This window comes from Lissotriton vulgaris, chromosome 7, assembly GCF_964263255.1.
Source record: "Lissotriton vulgaris chromosome 7, aLisVul1.2, whole genome shotgun sequence".
Classification (NCBI taxonomy): domain Eukaryota; kingdom Metazoa; phylum Chordata; class Amphibia; order Caudata; family Salamandridae; genus Lissotriton; species Lissotriton vulgaris.
Genome location: NC_141695.1, coordinates 464,823,770 through 464,843,588, shown reverse-complemented (window position 1 = coordinate 464,843,588; position 19,819 = coordinate 464,823,770). Strand labels below are relative to the sequence as shown.

The 19,819-nt window shown below is 44.3% G+C and overlaps 1 protein-coding gene across 2 annotated transcripts in view; it reads left to right on the top strand.

The window, feature by feature from the left end:
- The first annotated feature begins 1,602 nt into the window (after positions 1–1,602).
- TRIM28 (tripartite motif containing 28) overlaps positions 1,603–19,819 on the top strand; it is a 538,764-nt gene continuing 520,547 nt past the window's right edge. Inside the window, exon 1 of one of the 2 annotated variants that reach the window (XM_086930506.1) lies at positions 1,603–2,081. In XM_086930506.1, coding sequence (XP_086786632.1) covers positions 1,904–2,081 — 178 coding nt within the window. In that variant the 5' untranslated portion in view covers positions 1,603–1,903. The remainder of the gene's footprint in view (positions 2,082–19,819) is intronic. The other variant, XM_086930507.1, reaches the window with a different exon arrangement.

The window sequence follows — 19,819 nt, the reverse complement described above, 5'->3', positions numbered from 1 at the left end:
CGAACGCGCCATAGAACCAAAGGACACCCTTCCTGTCAAGAGCAACATAACACACACTAAGGTCTCTGAATACTCAGTCACGCCACAAGACAATCTGTCATGTCAATCACAAATATATCCGGACATAGACCAGACACCGTCACCCCTGAAGGGGTCCGAAAGGCTGACTCAAAGGACCTATAAAAAGAAAACAGAGACAGTGGACCTTAGTCACCGGACGGGAAGGGACCTGCCAGCCACTCCGCAAATAAAGTCGGACATGTCAGTAGAGAGAGATCATCAGATGAGAGAGAAACATGCCTATGCACAAGTAACCCACGAGTTCGTCAGACGACCCGAGGCTGTGAATGAGTTACCGAACCAAACCAAGACAGTCTCGTCAGATAGTACCGTACTGTCTGGTGTGCATGACCCTGAAGTGGAAGACAGTGTTGCCCTCGACCGGACAAGACAAGCGGAAGCAAAAGCAGGCGCAGATGCCCATAAGAGGACCAGAACATTATCCACTCATGAAAGGGACCGAGCACCCGAACCAACCGTTACACCACCAGAAGGAAACATGAGGTCTGCAGACTGTGAGAGCGAACAGTTCACACGCAACGTGGTCAAGAATACCCTGATCAAGACACCGGAAAGAGTGACCAAAGCCAAACCCACCACTGATTCGACACTACTGAGGCTTGAAGAACAGGCTGTCCGCCAACCCGTGTGGTGGATTGAAGAACTGCGAACACTGAGGACATTAAGCTCACTTTGTTGAGAAAGGGGGAGATGTAGAGCTGTGTGAGGTAGTCTAGTGGTTGGGGGGCGGAGTCATGGGAGGAGCAGGAACAGGAGGAGCCGGGAAAGGAACTGGTCAGTTAGAGTAGGGACAGTGAGTGAGTAAGAGGCATTGAATAAAGCTCGTAGAGATAATCAATGGTGTCTGTGGTTATTGGTAGCGGGACGCTACAACATGGACAATGTTCGTTCATGGCAAAGAAAGAGGAAGTGCTTGTGTTTGGGAATCCATATATAGAGCTATAGTCTCTATGGTTTTTGGACTATTCCATGGCATTATGGGAAATATGGTTTATTGAAATGTTTAAATGTTTTTCATTGGCTGCTGTAAAATAAACAGTGAAGAAAGAGACAGTATAATCTTCGCCTCTGTGTCCTTAATAGAATTGAAAATTCTAGGTGTGAATGCTAGCACATTTTTTACTCTCATGTTCTATTGACCTGGGAGTACAACAGAATCATACTAATACCTAGAGGAAGAACTATCTAGGTGATGTTTCACACAGCAAAGAAAGACAGCTGTGTTTTACAGACTGAAGCACTTGCAATATTAAAGGACACAAAGTGAACAGTGCCTTGTTTAAAAAGAAGGGGAAAAAAGCAATGACATAATTTGCACTTAAAAACTTTACAGAGTATGCTTGCTCTATATATAAAAAGTGAAGTGTCTATACAGCAGCAGGTCGCCCACTGCTGCCGCACTTTATTTCTAAGTTCGCACTCTAGTTGTTTTTTAAAACTCTGTGATGAGCCATACTGCGCACGCGCGATATGGTATCATGCTCATTCGACTTCCACCTCCCATTAAGAAAACTCTTTGACAAAGCCACAGGCCACGCCCATTCCGCGTCGGTGATTGGACTGTTTCTGGAGACCCAACGCGTTGTCGCTTTCGTTTTTAACGCGATATTGCGCTCGCTGTCGCGTTGGGTAACGTGCATCAGGTGTCAGTGAGCGCATGCGCAGGACTTCTCCTTCTAGTGAGTGTCTTGCGGGTTCAACGCGTTGCTGTAACCGTTAAGCTGCGGATCTTTTGTTCTTTCCCGCCATTCCCAGACAGTATTAAGAGTATCCCTAGCAAACTCAATACAGAGGCGGGTGCATCACGGACTTAGCAGGAAGCATGGCACAGACCGCTTCGGCAGGGTCCCCCAGGGAGCGGCGCTCCGAGGGCCCCGACCTGCAGTTGCTGGAGAGCTGCGGCGTGTGTAAGGGCCACCCGCAGCAGCCGCGCCTACTGCCCTGCTTGCATTCAGTGTGCACGGGATGTTTGGGACCAGAGATATCCAAGGACGGATCAGGTAGGGAAATGCGGGACAGAAGTCAAGTGGAGCTCTCTGGAGGGGTTTGCACGCTAGGGAACGTTGTTTACTTGTGCTGATTTATTAAGGAAGAGACCAAGATTACTGGGGAGGAGTAGAAGGTGTGGTCAGATGAGGCTACATTTGTAGTTATTGGGTAGTAGATAGTTATTTTCATGACTAAAATTGACATGTTTTATGACATTTGATTACGTAGAAGAGGTGGCATACATCAAACTAGTGCAACTGGTCTGATTTTACTTAAGGTTTTAGATGTAGCTGACACGTTTTTCAGTATCGTTATATACGACATTTCTATGTAGTGTTCCCATGTGAGAGATTTGTTTACTTTATGTGTGATCACCACTTTCGCTAGTGGTTAGACATGAAAACTAGGTGAAAGATTAACAGGATACATTAATGCTTTCTGAACTACTTTATGGGTTAAAAACTAGTAGTGTATGTGTTGGGCGTAGAGCAACAAACTGTTAACGAGTGAGTTTTAATTTGTAGGCGAACCTTGCTGGATTCTGACTGATGTAGTATATAACTGATTTAGAGATTTTATTGTGATCAGTAATGAGTGGGCTGGGCCAAGGGACACCACACATGAGTTTTATGGTGCTATTCTGAGTTCTGTAGTAATCTTTTCCTTTTGATGATGTGAGGACAGCTCTGCTCAAGACATCTCCACAAATGTGGAAAGAAAGAACTATTACAGTAAGCGGATAGATCCCCTCCTGTATAGAGTGTGATAAAAGTAGTCACCCAGTGCAGCAATCGCCCATTGCATGTGTTGGACCTGGTCCTTTCTGCAGGGTCATCCCAGATTTTTTTTCCTTTTTACGAACTCACTTTTTTTGCTTTTAGAACTCTACCATGCTTGTGCTGTCTCCTAAAGACATGGTAAAATTGGCCCACAGCAGATTGGTACCTTTAATTTACTTAAGTCCCTGGTTAACGGTACAGCATATTCCCTGGGCCTGTTAATTAAATGCCATATAGTGCCCTGCAGCATTCATTGTGTCTCCTACTAAAGTTGCTCTGTAAAACTTGTCTCTGGCCTGCCAGTGCAGACTGTTGTGCACTTTTAAACTGCAGTTTTTTGAAACACAATTTTTGAGTTTTTTCCAATTCTTGTTGTAGATGAGATGCATAGTTGGCAATAAATAATAGTTTGGACCGGTAATCCTGCGATAGAATAATACAACCATGCTGTAAACGTTTATATGAGTAGTTATACAGACTAACATCATACATTACAGTGGAATAGGAAATTAGGATTAGAAGAATAGATATTCAGCCTTATATTATAAAACTCGTGTTTATGCAATTAGTTATAAACTACTATATATTTTTTTTTATGTTCAAATCTTTTTTTTATTAAGCAATAACAAAAATGATAACGGCCAGAAGGCATCAGTAGAATTACAATCGTATTGTGACAATGCCGCAATCAAACATGGATCATTACACATAAAACAATACATACATACAGTAAAGGAAAATAAAGTATATTGAAGACAAGAAATTAAGCATCAGTCCGGATCTGTAAAATAGATTAGATGAATGAATGAGTGAATAAACACAATAAACTACTATATTTTAACAGAAAATACCCCCCCCCCGACTCTCTGGCTTCCTATATAAACCTGATCATAACATGAAATTATATTCTCTCGTTCAGAAAACATGTAGTTATGCTAATTATTCACGGATATATGCTCCAAGGTATTAAGATATTGTGAGAGAGATGGTATTACTACACAGGTTCAGTCTATTAGCTAATAGGGATGTGGAAGGTGTGGGTGCGACCTGAGATGTTGGAGGAGGCAATGGATCTGTGGCTTTGAATGCTTTCAACATCTGATCCCATTCCATAGAGATGGGAATTTTACATAGGCCACAGAATTCTTCTTGTCTAATAATCACACTCTCTGCGGTTCCCCAACAGGTCATTTCTGCATGCCCAGAAAGTGGCGAGGGGGAGAAGCAGATTTCCATCTCATGGTGATGGCACGTTTTGCTATTCGAATAGCCATGTCTGCAAATCTGTACTGGACCTTCTGTCCTTTTGGCACCTGTGTAGTCCTAATAGACAACTTTCTGCTGTTGCCCAGACAACCGTGCCAGTGGTCTCCCGCAACCCATATCTTATCATGTGCCAGAATACTCGTAACCGCGGGCACTCCCACAACATATGAAGTAAATCGGCGTCTTCCTCCTGACATCTAGGACAAGAGAGTTGTGCATCCGGGTACATGCTATTAAGGCGGTGAGGCGTGAGATATGCCCTATGTAGATCATGTACTGTATATATTTAAATTTAGCGTTTCATGATACTTTCTTAGGGAATTCCAATGCGCAAACCCACTTTGTCAGGTCCCTGCCCAGTTCTACATACCATTTAGTTCAGAGTGGGGTTAGTTGTATTGTCGAATGTACCCTGATGCCCTGTATAACCAACGGGTAAGGTGACAACCCTCTCCCATTAAATGTATTGCATGGACTAGCAATCTGGGTAGGAGGTTCAATCCCTTCAGGGGACCAGCGGCGTTTAATGTAATGAGAGATAGTGTCATTAAGGAGAAACCATGTCAGAGGGACCTCCTGAGTACGAGTAAAATTATCGTGATCTGCTAGTTTGTATTTATTTATTTGTTGTTTTATATATCGCTGGCTAGACCCGTAGGTATCAGAGCGCTTTACATGAGGATCAGTGAATTACAGACTACAAGTTACATTTGTTACAAAGTATATTCAAACCTAGAATTAAAAAGCAGTGTTCAGGTAAATTTGTCAGAGGAGGGGGCGGAAGGAGACAAAACAGGGAGACTGGGAGAAACTGTGTCCAATGTCCGGCTGGGTAGGTGACGGCCAAGGGGAAGAACCAGGGCCAATCTCCTCTATAGCTGTCTGGCACCTCCACCGGGCCTTGGCCATAATGCTCAGACTCCGCTGTCAAAGGGAGGGGGAGGAAGGAGACAAAACAGGGAGAATGGGGATGAACTGTGCTCAATTTCCAACTGGGTAGGTGACGGTCAAGGGGATGAACCAGTACCGATCTCCTCTATACCAATCTGGCACCGGTAATCGGCCATAATGCTCGGACTCCCCTGTCAGGGGGTGGGGTGGAAGGAAGACACAAGAGTTAGATGGTGAGAGCTGAGCCGGATGTCCGTCGGAGAGATGGGAACCCCACTGTCCAAACAAAATCCAGAGGGGCATGGGGATATTGTTTCCGTGATTTATTAAGTTGCAATCAGTAGGAGGCTCGATAGCCAGGAGAGGCAGACGCCAGAGAGCTGGAGAAGACAGCGGGACGAACGGGGGCAGGGGGCAGGTACCATCTAAGAGTCAGGTATTTTCCTGGCCCGATCGTACAGTAGACATCACGTCCTTGAAATGCCCCCAGGATGGAGCGCCTATGTAAAGGGTGATCAGAAGGGATGCCTCAACAGCTCAGTTTAGAAGTGGCCCGTAGCCCTCGGAGTCCCCCTCGGAGGTGGTCAAGACTGGTCCCAGTCGCCATCTTGAAGTCAGGCACTGCAAAGAATAAATTGGCCTCAACCAAGTCCCTTGGCTCGATCTCTAGATCGGGTGCACTTCTTAACTTTGGGAGCAATTGTGGGCACAGCGTTTGTTCCTGGTCCCAGAGTTATCTGTGTCTTCTTCTAGGAGTCACCCTCGCAAGGCTCAAGCGGTGCACGCTGAAATCGCAGAGTGGCACATGCTTGTGTCTCTTGCCCGCTTCTACCCTTCTCTGCAGTAGGTTAGGCACTCAACGGTCCTGCGGTCAGTGGCACAGCGCGGGGCACTCCTTTTGTTCCATTCTGAAGCAAGCGGCAGCCAGTGGGCTTGTTGGGACAGTTCATCCCAATCCCTGTTTAAAGGATATCTGCCGGTTCACGAGAGGTCCGCAGAATCCTTAGCCCTCTCCAGGGCCCACCGATACTCCTACCGAAGTCCCGGTCTCCCAGGAAGTATCGGCCGCGAACACAGTGTGCTGGCCCCTCCCCCTTCGGTATCGGCTGTCCCGCACCAATGTTACGGGCAAAACAGGTCTCCCGCTGTAGCAGCCATCTTTTGCTGGATACCATTTTGTTCGGCAGCTGTGTAAATGAGCATGGGTGGGGTAGGGACATAGTGTAGGGCACAGCTGCACATATCGATCACCAAATCGGAATGAGAAGGTGTTTGCTGGGAAACGGAGGGTCCGGGGCAGACTGGTGATTCTGGTCTGGGTCATTGTTCCAATCGTCGTCAGACCTTCTCCCATCCATGGGGATACAACACTTTTTGAAATTGGTACAGTCACTGTAGGTATACCAAGCAAGGGAATATTGGAAGAATATGGGGAGATACTATTGGTGTGTCCGCTTCTAGTATGATAGTGCTGTTTTAAGCAGAGGGGGGACTGTGGGCAGAATCTTAGCGTGTGGGAGTAATACTGTATGAAGAGTACCCTGGCTAAGGAACTGTGGTGTATAACCTATTTCATGTATATGTCGTCCTGCTAGCCAGTCCGATAGCCATTGCAGCTGACTGGCCGTACAGTATGCCTGAAAGTCTGTAGCACCAAGAACTCCCTCCTCAGGTCGCAATTGCAATTTAGCCAGACTCACCCTCCTACGTCCTCTACCCTAAATAAGTTCTGATAGTAGTGTATCGAGTGTATGAAAGAGTTTTGCTGGGATTATGACCGGTAGATTAGTGAAAAAATAGAAGTCGAGGGAGCATTACCATTTTAGCGATGGCCACTCTGCCCATCACAGACAGTGGTAACGAGGTCCAGAGAGAGACCTGCTTCCGCAAGGATCCTATTATTTTCAACACATTTCCATCAATTAAGTCTTGGGAAGTTCTATATATTTGTATCCCCAAATGTTTAAGTGTGTGGGGCATTCAATAAAGTAAAATCACCAAATGTAACAGGATCTGTTTTTTCTTTATATCTCATATAAATAGCATGTAATTTGTTAGTGTTGTTTGCTAGTTCCGACACCTGTTCGAAATGTTTAAATATAGATGGGATAGGTTCCAACGTTGTAGTAAGGTCGTTTAGGAAAAGTAATAGGTCATCAGCATAGGCTAACACAATATGCGTTGAGTTTCGTATTAAAATTACCATACTATGGCCTCTTTGCCGAGCTTAATGAGTAGGGGTCCAGGGCCAAGACAAATACCAGTGGCGACAGGGGGCATCCCTGCCTAGTAACCCTTGCTACTGAGTATGAAGAGGATATAAGAGACCCTGGTCGAGCAGTGCTGGCAGTGTATAATAATTCGAACCATTGTAGATATCCTCTTGGGATGCCAAATGTATCCATAGATGTCAACATGTATGTCCAATAAACTGCAGTTTTTACTTGGCAAAATAATCCATTTGCCCGGCCTAAACCTTCCTTTTAAGGTCGAGCCTAGTGGAAGCCCCGCCTACTCTCCACCCATATTATTTATTGGCTTTTCATTGTACTTCTTAAATGCGGGCTTCTGATTTGTAGAAAATCTTGTTAGCCCCTCCTTGGTACTGCCTTGTCTCCTTTAGTTACCATCCATAACGACTGGACCTTTTACTTGGCTTGTTACAGGGTCTGCCTTATAAGAGGCTGAGCAAATGGGCTAAATATGGAGTTAAGAAATTCAAAGGATATAATAACAGGCAACATGAGATCAATGTGAACATCAATTGTAACACCAAATTTGTCGTTTACGTCCCACAATGCACGTGTGAAAGTCAATACGTTGGCAGCACCATTAGACCTGTTAAGGAACGAATCAGTGAACACGCCAGAGCCATCTACCATCAGGATGCCAAATACCCTATGGCTTTACACATAGCCTCTTGTCCATCTCAAGGCTCCCATATAAGCTTTTCCTTTTTTGGAATCGACATCGCTCAACCCAACATCGGGGGGCAACCGGGAACTAAGACTCAGACAACTAGAAGCGACATGGATTATCCGTCTGCATACCGTGGAGCACGGTCAGAACTCAGACCATGAATTACATTACTTTTTAGGGAAATAGACTGCCTGTTTTGGGCTCCCTAAAGCCCTTCCGATGGTATATTTTGTGACCATCGCCCTGTAGCTCATTGTCACATTATGTTTTACTCATTTTCTCTTTTTTCCTCAAATGACTGAACCCTGTGTCATGCTGTTGTTTTATTTTGGCCTCCCTCTTTTTCCCCTTTTATTCCTGAATTCTCAAGTCCCGATTTGTTACAAGCTATAAACCTGTCTTTTCCCATTTGATGTAACCTATAATGTACCGTTAGTTTATTTCCACGCAACTTAGTGCCCATTCTCTTTAGGAGGTATAACATAGCAAACCTTTTGCTTCATCCTGTTTTAAAGCGTTTCTTTTTGTTGTTTTTGCCACATCTTAACGATATGCCATATCTTGTGTAGAAGCATTCCTAGTTTAGCTTCTAAGCTTTGATGGCGCTTATTGTTTTGATCTCAGGATCTTTTCTTGGGTTACTTCCGATATTTCATTATAAGTCACTATGTTAGCTGTAATTGTATAGTATTTTTTGCTCTGCTTCAACCTACAATTGAAGGATACTGTAAAGACCTGAAGGTACATAAAACAGAAAAAGAACCTGTCACGTTCCGTTTAAGCACTTGCGATTGTCGTGCTTTAAACTTACTTGTTGATGATACTTGCATTTTTCACCATGACATTTCTCTTTGCCTTATGTTTCACTCTCTCCTACCTCGCTTTCTTTCCCGCTAAACTCACTCTTTTACTTACTTCCGGTTTTGAGCATGTTCCTTTTAGAAGTGAGAATTTAAGCTTTTGCTCAACTTCCTGCTCTTAAGCACAACGCCTGCCCTCGCTCGCTCTCTGATCCATTCATTCCGACGAGACGAGCACCAGGTGAGTACTGCTTCCACAGGTACGTGTCCATTAGACGCGGTGACACTAATATGGTCATACTATCCTTACAAGGAGAGCCTTTGACTATTCCCTTGCGTTTACCCTCTGTCCAATTTTCTACCAGGCTCTTCGTTTGTCACGGACGCACCTGCCCAACCGACAACTTCCCTTTTTTACGAATTCACTGTTACGTTTTACCCGCACTCCGGGTTGGAATTATCACCGGACCATCGGTGAGTTTACCCCGCCACATTATTTTCTCCCCTTTTTTATCCTCTGCACTTCACCCTGCATTACGAACGTGGGCTCTTTAGCTCTGTGCTGTCGTTGTGATAGACTTCTCATATGCTTACCTCCGCTGTGTCTTTCACTTTCTCCCATAGATACCTGCACTACGCCTCCTAAGTTAATATACATGGCTCCTGTCTCGAATCACGACCATAATATTTGTGCTGATGATGTTAGATATTCGGCTCACTATTTTCACGCCTCCGAGGGGCACTTGCATTTTCTCTATCTTTACTTTAATTTTTCTTTAAATCATCGGGGTATTTCTGTCGGCCCCCTTAGTTCTTTATTAGCGTATCTACTCTACGGGTCCATTGGTTGGGATTTAACGTGTTGTGATGTTGTTCTTACACCGTTGTGAAACAAACAATCGTCACGTGTTTTATGTAAACTGTATGTTCATTTCAGTGAGCGCAGTGAAATTGGCGATACACGTGCTTGCCTTTATTTTTTTTTAAAACGCTTGTATGCGGCACCAAACTCTGGCAGATCATCCTTTTCATTTAAGCTTGCACCCTTATTTTTTGATGATTTCAGTTCCATAGACTTTTCAAAAGCTTAAATCTCGTGACATTGTCTCTATTGTGTTCTGATGTTATAGACTCACAGGGGTTATACGGTTGTTTGTTCTATTATTTCATTAGCTCTTACCCAGATGCACAGTCGTTGCTACCCCATTGTATACTCTGTGGATCAGTTTTACACAACACGTTGCGCCTCATGTGAATCTTTTTTATCTTTTTTGCGTATATTAAGTTGTGCACATGCTTTACCGTCTGTTTCAATTCCTTTAGAGGCTTATGTTCCAATTCGCTCTCCAAGTGAATCCCGCATCGTTTTTCTGCAGCTCCCTATTCCTTGAGAACGACTACGTTGTAGGACTTCCAAGCAAATTTCGCTTAATAATGTACTTGTTTGCCTGATTCCTAATGGGGTCTCGCCTGTTCCTCTTTGTTGTCACCACTGCTTTTTTATGTCTCACCGGTTTTATGCATTAAGGTTTCACGCTTTTTCTTTTCACTTTGGTGCCCTTATAGTCACGCCAATTTGCTGGGATTAATGCTTGAACTATTTTCACATACATAATTGTATTTTCATTTTATCACCTTGTTCCCAGCCCTGAAGAGTCACAGGCAATGACCTGTTGACGAAACACGTGTTGGCTGGCGTTGTTTTTCCTATGAACTTCTTCATATAAATAACCTTTAAAGAAAACCACCGGTGTCGACAATTGTTACTACCAAATGCTGATCTAACTGTTGATATCTATATGTGTGCCCACGTTTCTGTGTACTGCTTAATTTGTTGACACTGGGGGCAATGGTGGATGCTTTTTTTTTTTTTTTTGTATCTGCATGGTGAGCGCAGTGCCCGCTTTAGGGACACCGCACTCAGTTTTTTGGTTTGTTTTGGTAACTTTAATTCTGAGTGAGGAGCCCGCTTCACCATGCTCGGTCGCATTTAAAAAAAACTTTAACATGGCACGCGGCGCCCGCTTAAGGGACACCGCGTTGAGTTGCATAGTTTTTTTTAACTTTATTAATGACCGCAGTGTCCCTAAAGCAGGCGCTGTGCTTTCTTTATTGTTTTTTTTGTGCAAAATTATTTTTTTTACTTTCATAATAAGCGTTGCTGGGACTTTTTTTCCTGCCCACTCCCTCCCCTCAGCCAGTCCGCGCTCATCTCCTCTTTTGGCTTCCTTCCTCCCTCGCATGAGGGCGCGGAGCTTAGCGGCAATCTAAGCGTGTGAAAAAAGCCTTTGCAATGGACAGTGTCTCGCATTGACGCACGTTTGAGCTATTGGCATTTTAAATGAAAATGCCTTTTATATATGCTTTTGTTTTTGAAGCATAAATAAAAGGCATTGTAATTTACAATAGCTGAAACTCGCGTAAATGCGAGACCTATTGCATTGCAAATGTTTAATACTTAAAGTCCCCCACACCCCAAGGTAGGCCCTAACCACTCCTAGGGCAGGTGCATGGTATTTAAAAAGTATGTCGTATGTACCTAAGTTTTACATATCATGACAGTGAAACACTTCTAAAGATGGTTTTTCCTGTTGTAAGGCTTTCTCCCCCTTAGACAAAAACGGGGTTACCTTATTGCACTTAAGAATTGATAACCAGATATAGAAATGCTATTTACACACATGGATTTTAATGCAGAACCCTTGTTAATGGTAAACTCTATTAAGAAAGTGCCACACTGTGTCTACATAATTAGTTCCAGGTACACTCCTTCTCATTCGGGAAGAGGGTGAAGCCCCCTCTCAGAGTGCACACAAAGTTTTGTAAATTAGTTTGCTAGTTCTTAAGTCAGAACACCGAAGTGCAACACAACATTGTTCAGTCGTACTTTTACAAAGTTGACATTTCTGCCTGTATTCAGGGTCTAATGACTGTGAATGGCTGGCTCTCAAGTGGTATTTTATGGCTTGCTCCCAGATAGAAAGGGTGCAGAGGAATTGTGCCCTCACCTGTTTGCACTTGAAAGGGCCCAGCCTGCAACTCACAATGGGACCTGATACCAGGCCTACCCATGTCACCCTAGACGGTTTTAAGATGAACCTAGGGGAAGTACTGATGACCATAATCAGTTTTTTCGGCAGGCCAGGAAATTCCCCCACTCAAAGGTTGGTACCAGTTATAAAAGTGGTACTTTCAGAACCTCTCACTAGAGCACTCCTGGACCTGTGGAAGATTCAGAAGGACTGTCCTGCTCTTTGAAGAAGTATGTCTGGACCACGTGCCCCAGATGTGACTCCAGAGCTTGTTTAGCTGGTCTATTTGAGCGACAGGGACACCACAGACTTCCAAAGACTCCCCTGCAACTGACCAACACCAACTGGGTGTCTGAGCCCTGATGGTGGAGTGAACTCTGATTACCACGACTCCACAAGGCAGGGGTTCTGGATCCTTGGCTGGCATCAGTGTACTCCTGCTGACCTCAAGGTCAAGATACAGAAGTTTTGGGCTTCTTGTGACTGTGAAGTGAACTCTCCGCTCCAAAACACGACCTCCAGTTCGAAGCTCGACTGCACCTGCTCTTTACGCTGACAGCGGCAGCCTGCGGCTCCTGCCCACAAACAAAGCTCCAGCAGCCTGGCCTGCTCCTCATGCTGATGACTACCTTCTCAATAACTTGAACTTCAGCTCCACACTTGTAAATGTAAATGTACATGAATTTATATAGCGCAAATCACCACCGGTTTCTAAGCGCTTGCTTAGGGAACCCGTCCTGGTATTCCCCTGTGAGCTACCCCGGCAGGGTATCTGCAAGGTGAAAGCCAGGCATCCCGCCGCGAGGGGCCGTTGTGGAGATTAAGCAAGCTATTGCCCAGAGTCGCAGAGTGTAAACCCGTGAATCGAGTAGGCACCGGAGCAAGAATTGTCGAACTTGGACTTGAGAATGTAACTGTTCAGTGGGACCAACTTGGTCCCTGTATCTGGCCCACGCATCATTGCAACAGGCCTGAACTTTAAACGTTTCCCCGGTCCGTCGCAACTGCATACCTGTGAGTGGCGCTTTGTGCTTTTTAGTGATATTTTCACCTAAAACCTTTTTAAAACCCACATCTTTTGTTCTGCTGATTATCTTTTTGGTCTCATTTTATTTAGTGTCTTCTTAAGATTTTTGGTGTTGTTTTCACTTTATTACTGATTGAGTATGACTACTTTACACATTTTCTCTAATTTAAGCCTGACTGCTTTTTTGCCAAGCTAACAGAGGTTTAAGCATAGGTATATTTTGAGACTTTTGTGATTCACTCTCACAAGGATTGTTTCTAATATACTATAGAAGGCACTCACCTCTCTGAACAAATAACCCAATTTCTTACATGTTTCCTGTATACCTTTTGACCGTATCTCGCTGGGTACCAAGTTGAATTTGGGCCAAATGCCACCCTCCAGCTTCAGTGTGCTGACCTTAAGTGCACTCTGTGCAGCCGCGAACATTGTTTTACATCAGGCATCGAATGGTTCAAGGAATGACATGAGAGTGTAGTGATGGGCAAGACTTTGTAAAGGGGAGGAAGCCAGGAAAGAGAGCGATTTAGCCGTGCTCTGGTGTAATGGCGAATAAACTGAATAGGGTGCACTTACTGAATACCAGCCAATACTGCATCAGCTCTTAGCATGTACCGTCGGAGCATGGTACCTGAACTGGCTCAAACACGCCTTTGTTCCACTTCCTTTGTCTGCCCAGAAATCTTAATTGGTGTTTCTTTTTGCAAGAAAAGTACAAAGATATAGACAGAAACTTGAATTAAAGAGACAGCAACCAATTTGTAAACTCTTTTCTCACATCTGTAACATGGACCCACAAGGCATAATCCAGCCACTGTTCTTCCGGTCACAACTGGGCACACCACCTACGCTCTGGGAAGATTGGATTGTGCTGTTTGAGAACTAGGAGCTCTTGGAATGGATTTTATTGCAAACTGGTGGGATGGGGCACCATAATTTCCAATATCTTTTTATATAATGAGATCAACAAGGTCGTAGAGTTGTAGCTTTACAAAAAGAACCAAAAGTTCCTGAAAACAGATTAGCAAATTCTGTCAATGTGGCGAAGACTTGTCACATGTTTTACATAAAACTGCTGAATTTTTCTGGTTTTGTATGAGTGAAGGGTCATCCTAAGTATAACGTTCCTGTAACCTTTGTTTTTTTCAGTGAATTTCTATGTTTTAAAAAAAATTCTATTTTATAATTGTCACGTCCATATATTTTTTTTAGGTCTCGCCTAGGCAGCAAGCATGTGTTACCCTAGGAGGGCCTTTAAGCCATCGGTCTTCACTTTTGAAGCACTGTGCTTGTGGCGGCATCCACCTTGCGGGGGCGAGCATGGGCGCGCCACAAGCACGAGTGCCGTGCTTGAAAAGTGAAGACCGCTTGTTATTTATTGAATGCCCTCTAGTGGCGATCAGCGGTACGAGAGACGTAACTCTCTTTCCCAGCCCACTAGCGCTGTCATCACCATAATCTGATCCGTCTCCTGCAGTGTGACAAGAGGCTCTGAGTGCTCCGGCTGGTGTGCGAGCACCGGGAGGCTATCTGTTTAAAAGCTTGCATCGCAGTGTCATTATGTTGTATGAGTTTTCTGTGCACTGAGAATGTGGTTACAGAAATTGTATCTCCGTGCAAGTTTCCAAAAATACCTAGACAAGTAAAAAGAAGTAGCACATAAACAAACTGCAATTCCTTCAAACATTTCACATTCGTCACAAAAGTAATCCTGTCGCCACTTTAATATAGTAATGGTGTGCAGAACCCTGGACATTCTGTATGATCACCTGGAACCTTCACCTTAAGTTCACTGTATTGGATACACGTTCAGTTGCTGCAAGACACCGATGAACGCTGATCGTTAAAAATTATACAGGTGGCGTGTGGCACCATCCAAATTATGTCGCACACAGTAATGACTCACCCAGTAGCAGCCAGGGTTTGATCACCCCTATCTGTAGGTCCAGACTGTGTTCCTTCACATAGCCACACTCTGCCTTGGAGTCCTGGTCTGTATCCTCCTCTACATGTAAGAGAGAATCTCTCTAGGACTCCACTGTCCTCCTGCTAGTGATGGTGGTGACCCTCATGTGCTGCTTCCGTAGGTTTGTTTTGGAGAGGCCCTTGATTTCCTGAGAGAGGAGTGCATTGAATAGTAGATGTTTTGCACGTTGAAGAAACAAATCTCCTGCCTACCACTTGCACCCGCTAGCTCTTGACCACAATAGGCATCTGGCTGTCACAACTGCTGTTATGGTTAGTGCATGGGCATGATGCACTGGCATTCAGACGATTCCGGCGAGGTCTTACATAATTAAACTATGGGCTATAGTTATCCAGGTCTAGCATACATGCCCAAAAGTGATACAAAGCAGAACGGTATGCAGTTCCTAGTGAACACTATCTGTTAACGTGTGGTTAGTGTGTAATGGGTGACACACTAAGAGCAGGAGGAAATTACCTCCTTTCGGGAAAAAACCCTGACACCCCCCATCAGTGGGGTGTCTTTCTTCATCATTGAGTCTGCTCTACCAAAAAGTGTGGATGGATCTTGATTTGGTCCTGAAGAATTGCCTTCTAATTGAAGTATTGACAATAAACATGTTGACCCCAAATACGCACAGCCCTGTGACCTTATAACAGAGGTGCGTAACTTTCACGTTTTTAATCAGGAGAGTGGCCACGATCATCAAAGTAGTTTTGGGTGGACCACTTCTTCTGTTTTAATCTCACTTCTACACTCAGTACATCTACACTCACTAGGGCCCTCACACGCACGGCACCTTACGACAAAAGGAAATAAAGATCTCCGCCAAAAGGCCCTGTTAAGGGCGCCAGTCGGGTATTGCAGCGCCAATCCTATAAGGAGGCAGACCTGATGATGAACTAATACGCCGCACTGATTGGGGGTGTGTGAGGATCTCTTCTCCGAAAGGAGGCAATTTCCTCCTGCTCTTAGTGTGTTACCCATTAAACACTAACCACACGTCAACCGATCGTGTTCACTAGGAGCTGCATACCGTTCTGCTTCATGTAAGCTCTTTACATCCTCAGCTACCATGCTGGTTGATCCCAAAATCCTTAATGAGAGGTTTTCCACTTTATGCAGGTTTCCAGTTGGTGCTAACAAGGGACGTCAGCTCCTGAGATGGGGTTCCACCTTGGAGACCCTGTCAGCTCAAGGATGATGGGTCATTGACAGGCCGCATGCACTCTTCATACAGACGTTCTGTCTACAATATGTCGATCTCTGCTACTTCCAACATTAAATAAAGGGACAGCATGTTCTAGTACAAACAGACCGTGACTGTGTATGTAAACAGAGTATCTAAATCCAGTTTTCTCTGTCTAGTTGTCCTACAGTTAGAGGCTTGGATGGAATCTTCTTTCCTAAAGACATCCTACAGCAAGGGTCAGACAGAAGAACACATTAAGTAGGATATTTCCAACCTCTCAACATCCGTCCATCTTCAGTAGATTATGCTAAAGATTTAGGGGTCCTTTTGTAGACCTGTGTGCCTCCGCTGAAAATGCCCAGCTTTCTAGGTTCTGCTCCCACTATCCCATGCCAATGGCTTGGAAGGTGGATGCTTCTAGTCTTCCTTTTGGGATAGTCATCTACTCTGTTCTTTTCCTCCTTTATTAGTGTTCCCTTGAATACTTTTTGGGAATTGAGACCAAGCAGCGGATGCTATTTAGTACTTCCATTCTGGCTATGCAGGTTGAAGTGCCACTTATTTTGCCCATCTCTATTCTTTCAATTTTAGAACTCCCTCTGTGTCTTTCTCCTCAGCTGTTAGGTGTGTTTTCCAGTAGCGTGTCGCCTCTCTCTCTGTGTGGAGGTTGAAAGAATCTGTTTGCAAAAGATCAGACTCGCAAGACCTCTTGAAAGGGCTATTACAATCAGATATCTAGATGGCACTCAACCCTAAAATCCCATTGGACGCAATGGAAATCTTTCTAGCATTGGTGTACTACCTCACTCATCTCTAATAAATGTAAACTCTTTTCTGTATTACTATTTTGCTTAAAGAGTTTTGGGAAGAATCCCAACCCTAAGAACACGATGGGCAGCAATTAAAGTATTCTATGATCATGGGTCAGTTTGGTCGACCCAAGGTTTCCCATGTCATTCCATTTTTAGGTCGAGCCTAGCGCAGTGCTCATGCACTGCTCTATGGGAGGCTTCTTGTGAGCACTCCAAACTTCCCAGAGACTTCTCCGTGTGGGTCTGGCAACTCTCACACATTCTATTGGCCTTTGCTTGTGACTTTCAATAATGAAAGCATGCAATTGGCCAAAGACTGGTGCATGTCCTACCTTTTCTGTAAACGTTTACTCCCATGACGTTTGGGTCTCAGGAGCGAGCAGCGGCGCGCAGGGTGCCAGCTGCATCCTCCCTTGTTGTGGATCATGTTACCAATTAACACAGCGCGGCTACTCTTGTTTTACTGGTGATTTGGATGCCTATCTGTGCTCCTCAGCTCATGCTACTGAGGGAATCATTGGCGTAACAAAGCCCCCTGATCAGGAACCCTTAATCTTATGTACTTTGCAGCACTGTTTCTTGGCGCTAGCCATATATACATACAGTTGCTGGAGCCTTGCTCAGTGGCAGGGTCTCTCCTCGCCGTATCCTGTTTGAAGTGTAACGGCAGCTGCGGTGCACAGTTCTCCAGAGGTTGATCTAAGTCTGCTTGAAAATTGTGTGAGAAGCCCCTCCCAGCAGCGACTCCACCCGATAGCCTAGTTGGCTGCTTGTTCCTCGCTCTTTGCAGCCCATCTGAACACGTTCCGGTGTAAAAAGAAAAGTGGCAACAAAAGCCATCGTCCGTGCGAGAAAAGGTGATCAGAGGAACCCCGTTTCTCCATTCCCAGATGCATCTCCCATATTTACTCCTGGTCCCAGAGCCGCCTAAAAGGAGGGAGAGTCCTGCGGGTAAATACAGACGGTCGTCAGCTAACGCTGCAATTAACTTAAGTAAACGCTGCATCACTTAAACCAATCTCTTCTGTTTTCGCCATGTTCAGTAACACAAGCCCGTCGATGAATGAAGATATTTTCCCTGGATGCAGCGGACCCGTATTTTGTGAGAATGCTGTGGAGTGTCTGTTGCACACTGAAGGAAACATTTGTTTGTACAGGTATGGGCAGTTTCGGATTAGAAGCATCCCCTGCGCGTTCTCTAACAAACGTGGATGTGAAGGCATTAGAGGGCTCTACATGAGCACAAGATTCCATCACACAATGTCTTTTTTTTAACAGTTTCACAGTTGCATCTACTAGCCTAATCTTGGCCAATGGACTTAATTCCTGAGTACTCGCATTGCTAGGCAGGTGTATTTCTGGCATGAGTGTGACAACGCTGTTTGCTTAACTAAGCCAAAGTGTTTTTCGTAGCGCATTTTTCTAACGTGAGGGAAGTTGTACTGAAGTAAAATGCAATTCACAACCTGAGTCGAGGGATGGCTTTTGTCTGGTTATTCCCTGAAAAATACAGTACTAACTTGTAAGCAATGCGCTACCTAGAACTTTCAGTGCGCAAATCCTCCATCTCGTTTTCCGAGTACACATAAGCGCCCAACAAACGAAAGTGGATCTGCGTGCTACATGGCAAAATACTTATAAGGTCCCAAAGGCGAGACCTAATGGCTATGCCAGTGCTTGTTTAATCTTTAATTAGATATTGAACATTACATACGCAAGGTGCACCACTTATTGTTGTATTTGATTTATTTAAAAAGTACATTAATCATTTTATTTCAAGGTATTTTTAGTTTTTGCGACAATGTTGCGATTGACGAGGAAACACCCAGTACTGCGTGTTTTTGACAACGTGTAAAACACACATTATATATACACAGCTAGACTCAAACTTTATGTAAAAAAAAAAAAATATATATATATATATATATATATATATATTCACTGAAAAAACCATAGGTTTCACACCAGTTATAGTTAGCTTGAAATTTTACTGACCTAAAACCATAGAAATTCCAACGTTATAGTTAGTTGGACTCACTATAACAAGCGGGCCTGCAATGCACTGCTGATGACGTCACATATTACATCACTCATGACATCGTCAGTGACATTAGGTAACCTAGTTAGGACCTAGTTTCCAGAGGAAAATACATTTTTCACTAGCCTATAACTTTGGCGTTGTTTGACTAATCTTCATAAAATGTTCCCAAAAAAGCATCAAAGTAGGTTCTGTGTGTCATGGAAAGTTTGGGAGTGGTCCTTGCAGTGGGAACTGAGGATTGGGGCATAAAATAATGTTGAGTTTGTAAGGTTAATTCCCTTAGGAACGCCTTTTAGAACCTACAGCCCGAACTGCTGGATGGAATTACACCAAATTGGCAACAAGGTAGACGTTGTTACACAAATTGTGCTTTTTTGTTATTTGGTGCAAATGTGTTCAGTAGTTTTTGTGAAATTAGATACGAATATAGTGATATCTCAAGATGCGGATATTTCGCGGTGGTCAAGGTTAAATCGTGATTGTTCTGCGGTATATCGCAAATGCGTGCACCGAGAAGGCTGTGGTTGGCCGAACGCAACCTGAATAGAAAGTTGCACCTGCCATTTTATTGATTGGGAACAGTTCCAGGGGCTGAAAATGTCTGTCAAAGCTAACATAAGGGTCTGGGTGGAGGTACTCTGACCACATGTTTGAGAAATCATAGATCCACTCAGATATTCACACACCCATAGTCACTCACACACCCACTCATAGACCCATTCAGAGATTTATGCACCCAGTTACTGATACACTCAGACTGATGCACCCACTCCCAGTCCCACTCATGCACCCACTCCCAGAATCACTCATGCACCTACACACTCACCCACTTAAACACTCATAAATCCAGTCAGAAAGTCGTATACTTACTTCTTTCAAATGCACTAAGGCATTCATGCACCTACTCACAGATCGACAGAGACTCATGCAACCAATCATAAACCCATTGAGGCAATGATGCACCTAGTCATAGATGCACCGAGCCATCCACACGGTTTGTTACAGAACAATTGATAGACTGATG